Here is a 9,102-nt window from a genome sequence, read left to right as displayed (position 1 = left end):
TCAAAGACCGTAACTGAGCGCTGATATAGCTCTCTGCACCAAGATTTTATTTTATTTCTATATCCTATACTTTATATTTGGCTTACGAACTCTTTTTTCATGTAATTTATGTCTGTTTTGTACAGAAGTTGTAATGTCTGTGTACTTTTTACGGAAATCTTGTCTTTACTGCCGACACCAACATATGACGCCACGTGTTAGTTATTTTATATTGTCCATAGTTGTTTTTAACTCAACTCCATTTTACTTCTGTCTATTATTTTAAATCTATTGTTTCTTAGCATAGACTTAGACTACCACTATATTTTTTACTTTATTTTTATCTACTGTACTGTCAAACACATAAATGCCGCCTCGCTGAACTTCCGTTCGCTGTCTCGGCAGCTTCTGACATTCCACTTTGACGTGTCTAGGTTATAAGTATGGTCCTGTTGTAGAATAGGTGCATGCCTTCACCGAAGGTAAGAATTGTAGTCTCTTCACCGTTACACTACGACTGAATTTTCGTCCCTAATCCTCAGTAAGGTTTTTTAAAAGTTTAAAAAATCCGTTTACGTTTCCATTTTAGGCGCATACGAAATGTTTTGGCTACTTAGAACTAATGCGTTACCCATTTACTATGGTGTTTATGTATAAAAGTTTTTACTACCTTCTGATGCTAGACAGGACAATAACCCTAATATGTTCTTACGTATTTTTCCGGTGTAGAAATTCTGAAGATGCCTCAGAAAGGGGAGATGCTTCAGTATTGCTCCTGGTGTCATTGTAACCCAGACTGCTTTCCTTGCAGAAAATATATCACGGTTGGATCACTCACTCACTCTTCCAGTTCCTCAGCGGGAAAGCCAAAATACCCTGAGTTTGCGCAGTTTTAATATTTTTACATTTTTGCTGAATTTCCTCAGTATTTCTGTGTACGTTTGTGTTCTAGCGTGTGGTGTACGTCTCCTATATCACTGGAGTATGTGTGTGTGTGTGTGTGTGTGTGTGTGTGTGTGTTTGTGTGTGTGTGGTGTGAAGCCTATGTTTGCATCGACAGTGACTACCACCTTGCTAAATGTAATCACTGCCGAAGCAAGTCGGATCATCTTATGGTGCTTCTGCTATGCCTCTGTTTGCCCAAAGTGGAAATCAGCCATTTTCAGACTGCTGAGACACTGCATAAAACTGTCGCGCAGTCTATTTAAATCTGTCCCTTAGCATAGGCACTCCTGTTATTTCATCTAGGTCCCGAGTAGGGACCTCATGCGAGACGTGCGTTGCAAGGTGCAGGATCCTGCTCTGGAATCCTTGGAGCGGACTTACATGAATTTCGGCTGAGTCCCCCTCCCCCCCCCCCCCCCCCAACTACTGCCACCTATTTTAGCAATGGTCGGATCAGTGCTACATATAGTGTAAAGCCACAACGTGAGGGTAGCGTCGACTGCGCAGCCAGAAGGGGATGGAAGGGGATGGACAATTCACATGCGGCCCAGCGCTCTGACCCTTAGTGTCGGACATGCGGCCCCCAAGTGAGGTGCCTGTCCAGTGCTCCGCCTAGATACTTCGTAAAGCGAGACCAAGGGATGGGGCCTACCATGAGCCGTGCAGGCTGAACATCTAAAGGCTATTTGCGCAGTGGAATAATTACGTCTGTCCGATGACGGCATTAAACTTTAACAGCCACTTTGTTGTCCAGATTCCCAGGAAGACACACGCCGTTTGACAGCGGCGGCGGATGACATCTACCTTGGGGCACCTCGCGTACAGCGCGCTATCGTCCGCAAATAGTGCCAACGACACTGTTTCTGGCTCTGGAATGTCGGGGGTGTACAAGGAGAACAGCAGAATGGAAAAGAAGCTTGAGGATGTGTTAGATGACGATCAGATTCGCTTTAGGAAATGTAAAGGCGCCAGAGAGGCAGTTCTGACGTTATGGTTGATAATGGAAGCAAGACTAAAGAAAAATCAAGACACATCGTTAGGATTTGTCCACTTGCAAAAAACCTTCTACAATGTCAAATGGTGCAAGATTTTCGAAATTTTGTGGAAAACATGGATGATCTACAGGGAGAGACGGGCGGATAGTGTACAAATTGTACAAGAGCCAAGATGGAATTATAAGTGTGAAACATCAAGGACGGGGGGCGCTCTTATTAAACGGGTGTAAGTTTCGCCCCTACTTTTCAACCCTTACATCAAACAATGACGGAAATAGAAGAAAGATTCAAGAGTGGAATTAAAATTCAAGTTGGGAGGACATTAATGATAAGATTCGCTGATGACTATCCTCAGTGATAGTGAAGAAGAACTACAGGATCTGCTGAATGGAATGAAATGGACAGTCTGATGTGTACAGAACGCAGACTGAGAGTAAATCGAGGAAAGACGAAAGTTAAGAGAAGTAGCGGAAATGGGAACAGCGAAAAACCTAAAATCAGGATTCATGGTCACGAATTAGATGAAGGTAAGGAATTCTGCCAGCTAGACAGCAAAATAACCACTGGCGGACGGAGCAAGAAGGACATCAAAAGTAGACCAGCAATGGGAATATGGCATTCCTGACCAAGAGAAGTAGAATCAAGTATAGGCCTTATTTTCAGGAAGAAATTTCTGAGAATGTACGTTTGGAGCACAGCATTGTATTGAAACATGAATGAAAGATGGATTGTGGGAAATCCAGAACAGAAGAGAATCGAAGCATTTGAGATGTCGCGCCACAGACGAATGTTGAGAGTTATGTGGCCTGATAAGGTAAGGAATGAGGAGGTTCTGCGCAAAATCGGAGAGGAAAGTAATATACGGAAAACTCTGACAACAAGAAGGGACAGGGTTACAGAACATGTGTTACGACATCAGGGAATAACTGTAATGGTAATGGAGAGAGCTGTAGAAGGCAAAAATTAAAGTAAGACAGAGATTGCAATACATCTAGCAAATAATTGAGGACGTTGGTTGTAATTGCTACTCTGAGATGAAGAGGCTGGCACAGTAGAGGAATTCGTGGCGGGCCGCAACAAACCAGTCGAGACTGAAGACAAAAAATCTGCACGGGCCCAAGGACGGATCACTGCGCCATCCCCGCTCGTATTAGCCTAGCAGTAGATATACCGCCTTCGGCACGGACATATGAAGTCCTGTCAGCAAATGTGACGCGATGAACTACATGTGCATTGTCGCGATTCTCAGTTCAAAAAGGCTGTAAGGGAGGCCCGCTGCGCCACACGTTGTCGAATGCCTTGGAAACGTATAGGAATACCGCCCTTGAGCACTCTCGACGTTTCGTGGTGTCCATCGCACCATATAACAAGCCGCAAAATTTGTCGCTGGAGCTACGCCCGTGCCGAAAACCAAACTGTTCTGTTGGTATTATGCCGTCGTGGCTAGCGTGTGTACAGTCTTTGAAAGACTTTGCAGACCGCTGGGAGAAGACTCAAGGTTCTGTTTTCCGTAGAAGGGGAAGATGTGTATTTCTGAAAACAAAAATTCGTGATCAGTTTTCCCGAGTTTCCGCTCCGCTTCCAGGCAGCGCGGCTGATACGCGATGCTCCCCTACGACCCCCGTGTGACAGTGGGCGCCCTGCCAGGTGTCGCCAGCTGACCGGCGGGCCGCTGTCGGCGTTACGCAACGGGCGACTGGCGGTCGTCCAGCGCTGGACGCTGTGCTCTGCCCATTGTTACGCCCGTCACACGCCGGGCCTTGCGTAACGCCGCGCTGCGCTGGACTACCTGTTGTCCGGCGATGGCTCGCGCCGCGCGCGTGTTGGGCGCTGCGCTTCCGCGAGCGCGCCCGCTATAAGAACCCGCCGGCCGTAGCCCGGGGCACTCCGCCTCCGACGAGCACCGCAGACATGTACAAGCTGGTAAGTGCACGCCGAACTGCCGCCGCTCGTCTGGTAACGCGAGCGGACCGCGAGGATAGGTCGCATGTTTCACACAGCCGTTTCTCGCTCTCGCACTTTCAGTATCACGGTGAAATAAAAAAGTAATGTGCGTAACAAAATGTACTTGCACTCTACAGGGCCGTACAGGAGGGGTGACAGGGTAGGCTCCAGCCGAGGACGGAGACAGAGAAGGGACGTAAAACTGATCAGAATACAGCAGCCAGCAAAGCAGAGGGAAAACCTTTCTCTCCACTTGTGACTGTAACGCACGGATTTTTCATAGTCTCACTTGTAAAGTACCATTTCGTTCAAGTAGCGTCGCCATGAAACGACTACTACCAAGCAGTTGTCTATCGCTAACATGACTAATGCGGCAAAAAGTGTGTCTGGTTCTCAAAGCTGCTGCCTAAAAAGAGTCACTCAGCTTCAAAAATCGAGTTCTTGCTGTTTCAAAGATCGGCGAGCGAGTGCTAAGACAAATATGCTGCTTGAGAGAAGGCTTCCGGTTTTTCCATTTTATGCCAGTTAATGGCTGGAGCCAGACTGTTTGATAGAACAGTAAGTGCAATGGAAAACAGATCTCACATGTATCAAAGCATTTCATCAGGCTTTAATTTCCTGTCAGGAAACTTCTTAAATGAAACCTCTTGTAAAATGTTCAGGTGATTTTGGTGTCAAATAAAACAGAGATATCGATACGGCGAGGCTAGTTAAAGAAACAGCTTTGAAATTCTTTGGATGAAAGAACTGATTAACATTGTTGACAAGGCTGCATATTTGGGCATTCTGAAGGTTCTTTTTTAAGTATGGGTCAAACGATGTTGATGCAAATATCGATATAGTTTTGAGGATGGTTATCAAAAAACCAGTCAATGTAGAATATTGTGAAGGCAGTTTATGCGAATCAATGAGGACAAGAGACCCATTTAAGGTCGAGTATTGGTGAAAGAAGACTTTCAAATTCGTTGTCTTGTCGTCAGAGTACAACGCAGCACCTAAAACTGTCTTTAATATCATATCAATGACTTAGATTCATACAAAGCAAAAAAATGGAAATTAAATTGTAATAATAACAAAATTCCTGTTACGAGAATTTTTCTCAACTCTTAAATATAGCCCTTTTTTAGTTGCAATTAAAATGTTTTGAGCAGAAAATAACATCATCTTTCTGTTATACATCATACCAAAAGCAATGTGCAGTAGCTACTATAAATAATATGAATTTGGTTTTACTGTAAACTTGCACAGTTTGTGATTTATATACTATATTCATTTATTTACTTTGTTGTGTGCCATATTTTTGTCAATGAAGTTCTTAATAAGCCTACACTCAAAATTATAAAATTATCTACATCTGCATAGAAAACGTTGCAGAAAAACACTTTTATGGGGTGGTGCAAGGGATGGGAGGAGGGGGGTTAGCATTGGCACGTCTGTTATGATCTGTGAATCAACTCGGTATAGCCCTAGAGTCTACTGGGAATGGTATAGCAATCACAGAAATGTCGTACAGCTTAAGTACAGTGGTTGTAATAGGATAGTAACTGACTGGACCCAGAGCCAGGTGCCACGTTTTTTCTGTGAACAATCGGCTTCAAAACAGAGACTTTCGTATCGACTAACAGGCAATTCATGTCCGTCTGAATCAGTTTCTGAGCAAACGTAGCGAAGAACAATAGACATTTAGAGCCGAGAACACATGAAAAGGTCAAAGAGCTTCAGAGGGCAACTTGAAGAGAAAGTAGATACTACCTGAATGAATACTTGTAATTTGGTCCGATGACTCCCAAGTTTTCCCCCTTTCAAATAGTGCAAGGCGTCGAGTGAACCGAAGTGTGGATCAGGCCGTAGGTGGTTCTGTATGTTTTGGGGCCCATGACTTGGGCCTGACCATTCATATTACCATGAACATGAACTACGATTTTTATTTCAACAAATTTGCGTTAATTATACCCTATGAATACTCGCGTCACTCCGGACTGATCGCGTTAATGTATTCGACGCCAACGTGCAGTAACGACTCACAGAAAACAGGTGCCGGCATTGGCAGAGGGGAGGGGGGGGGGGGGGGGGGGGTTACCACGGGCCCTACACGACAGGGGTGAGCAGCTGAGCAACTGCTGTGCAGATGTATATGGGTGAATAGACGTGCAGCTGAGTGACCAGATGTACCACGGGGCTACCAATAATGTCTCCTCAACGATCGATCAGCGAACTTTGCTGCGTGTAGGCCTACACAGCAGGCGCCTGGTTCATGCAGGCGGTGAAAGCTGGAATTTGCACACCAATACCGCAACTGGACGCATGCTGAGTGGCGACAGGTGACCGTTTCAGATGAATCATGTTTTATGCTCGTTTGGAAAGATGGTCGTTGGTCGTGCACGGCGTGAAACGCCTGGAAGTAAACAGAACCGTTGAAAGGATCTGGGTCTGGAGGGTATGCCTGGGTGATCTCGCCTTTCTCGCAGGCGCAAAAGATCAACACCACACTGCATCCAACTTGGGGAGCACATCCAATCCTAAATGCACCTTGTGTTTCCTCAGCACGATGGCATCAATGAGGAGGACAAAGGAACTTGTCACACAGCTCCCAGTATATGTGTGTTCGAAGACCAACAGTATGAATTTACAATACTTCCCTGCTCACCAAACTCGTCAGATTTAAATCTAATCTAGAATCTGTGGGACCACCTAGATCGTGCTGTTTACGCCATGGATCCTCAACCGACAAACCTGGCGCGGCTGGCCGTCATATTACACCCGGCATGGCTCCCTGTCGGTACCTTCCAGAACCTCATTGATCTCTTCCTGCAAGTCTCTCAGCGGTCCGTTCCACTAAAGATGATCATTAATGCTTTTGACAGCAGGTCACTCTAACGTGAACAATAAGCGTAGAAGGATCTGTGCTCATAAAGCTGCAATCATACGATACTGTAGAACGCTCAGACTCCCAGTCGTATGTCGACTGGTCTGCTAAATCACCAGATCCTAATCCCACATGTTTTCGGGTCTGTTAAGAACAGCAGTTACAACCTAACAATTAACAACCCCAGTAGCACTGAAGGTCCAATAATCAGTGTTTTCAGCGGGATAAGGCACACATGAAGAACTTTTGCGTCCTGCTCCTCGGCATTAGGAAGGCTGGTATCTTAAACGATATTAGCTTGGTGCCCCTGGGGGCGGCTAGTTGTTCGTCCAGTGTGTTTCCTCCCCTAGCTGGCGCAATGCCACAGCAGGTGTGTTGACAGCCGCGCCCTCGCTTGTTCTCAGAGCATCGTGCTGGTGGCAGTGGCGCTGTGCGCCGTGCAGGCGGCCCCCGCCCCCAAGGCGTCGCCCGGCCTGCTGGCGGCCGCCCCCGTGGCCTACGCGGCCGCCCCCGTGGCCTACGCCGCCCCCGCCGTGGTGACGGCGCACAGCTCTCAGGTGGTGGCGCAGAACTTCCACGCGCCGCTCGTCGCAGCCGCCTACGCCCTGCCGGCCGCCATCCACGCGCCCGCCGCCGCCTTCGTGCTGTGAGGGTGCGCCACACCACACCACGTGAACGACGGCCTCCCAGCGCCAGGCCGCCTGCTGCACCCGCATCAATGTACAAATGTAGATAGCCACCAACTGCAAATAAACAGCTGACAAACAAGACTCACTTTCAACTTTTCTGTCAGATATCTTACCTCACCCCTTCTGTTTATCACCACAATATTTTTTTTTTGCAGTGATGTAGCAAGCAAATACGAGGTAAAACAGAAATGGAAAAAAGTTCATTGAATTTTGTCATATTTTTAAGCTAACAACTCTTCCAGCCACTCTCCTGGAGAAAAATGCTCGGCTATCACCCATCCAACACGAAGGATACTTTCAAATTCTTCTTCTGGTAACCATTAGTCAGTACCAAAGAAAATGGTCAATGTTTAAATCGATATGTCGATTATAGATTCGGATCACCGTCTGTCTCCTGCAGAAGTAAAAGTTTCAGCTCAAAAACATCAAACGGTAAACAGCTAGAACACAAAAGACGGATGCTGAAATCCTAAAATTAAATTAATATTCTTTCCTTGCAAATTTACATTCACACATGTTACCTGGCTAGAACGACTGCGAAAACTCAATCTGCCAGGTGTCTCAAACCGCTGCAACACAATGAAGAAAATGAAAACACAGATGGTGAAGTAATTCCTGCGACAGATTGGTAGATAGTACACTTTTAATTATACAAGTGTCACAAATCAGAAACCATTTGGTAAGAATACCTCAAATTTCCCAAAACAAAGACCGAAAATCATCACATGATCACGGCAGAAAAACGTTAATACCAGTTCAACAGATAGACGGAAATTAATGGCCAGTTAAAAAAAAGTTTCTAGGATTATGCTATAGACATGCAGACGGAATACTAGAAACAAAGAACAAAGAAAACTGCAAACTTCTAGCAGACTAGTTGCATAATTCAAAAAGTTGCGGTTGTCCCAATCACCAACCCATTTTTGAGGAACCTACCACAAATCTGGACTTAGCACCTCCACGAGGAAAGAAATCGTACAAATAATGCATGACTTTTGAAAATAAATGACAGTAAACTGGTCCACATTGTTGAAGAAATATTACAGAACATTGACAAATAGTTCAAATGGCTTTGAGCACTATGGGACTTAACTGCTGTGGACATCATTCCCCTAGAACTCAGAACTACGTAAACTAGCTAACCTAAGGACATCACACACATCCATGCTCCAGGCAGGATTCGAACCTGCGAGGGTAGCGATCGCGCTGTTCCAGACTGTGGCGCCTAGAATCGCTCGGCCACTCCCGCCGGCAGAACATTGAAGTTACGACAAAATTCCCCCAGGAACAAAAGTCTCTTAATTCACCCTCTTCATAAGGAAGACGCTGTGGTACAGGCATAGTAACTCCGTATATCAGACGAAGACGTTGAGGAGAAAAAAACGCAAAAATGATTTGAAGCATCCCATGTTTAGAAGAGAAACATCATGCTCTTGGCTGAAGCTGAAAAACAGCTTTCTTTGAACAACCGTAGCCATTACATTAACGGCTTCCGCTCGCCGAATAAAACAGTGTCAGACAAGGCAAATAGAATTCATAACTAAAACCTAAAGGAAGAGTCCATCGCGGGTTTTCAACAGCCCTACCGGACATGGAAGGCTTTCAACAGACTGCGAGTGTGACGCGGTGAAAACAAAACTTGAAGTGGTGGGGCTCCAGTGCTGGAGATGTAACCTGCAAATGT

The 9,102-nt window shown here is 45.8% G+C and overlaps 1 protein-coding gene across 1 annotated transcript; it reads left to right on the top strand.

Annotated features, from left to right (window-relative positions):
• Nucleotides 1-446: 446 nt before the first annotated feature.
• Nucleotides 447-7,379, top strand: LOC124606198 (cuticle protein 38-like). Its single transcript, XM_047138167.1, has 3 exons — nucleotides 447-461; nucleotides 3,552-3,842; nucleotides 7,134-7,379. Exons 1-3 carry the CDS (start codon nucleotides 447-449, stop codon nucleotides 7,377-7,379), a joined length of 552 nt encoding a protein of 183 aa, XP_046994123.1.
• Nucleotides 7,380-9,102: the final 1,723 nt, after the last annotated feature.

This window comes from Schistocerca americana, chromosome 3 (genome assembly GCF_021461395.2).
Source record: "Schistocerca americana isolate TAMUIC-IGC-003095 chromosome 3, iqSchAmer2.1, whole genome shotgun sequence".
Lineage (NCBI taxonomy): Eukaryota > Metazoa > Arthropoda > Insecta > Orthoptera > Acrididae > Schistocerca > Schistocerca americana.
This window is presented reverse-complemented; position numbering and strand designations above follow the sequence as displayed.

Coding starts and splice junctions, on each gene's coding strand:
- LOC124606198 (XM_047138167.1), top strand. Junction 3,843..7,133: donor CCGCAGACATGTACAAGCTG/GTAAGTGCACGC, acceptor GCTTGTTCTCAG/AGCATCGTGCTGGTGGCAGT.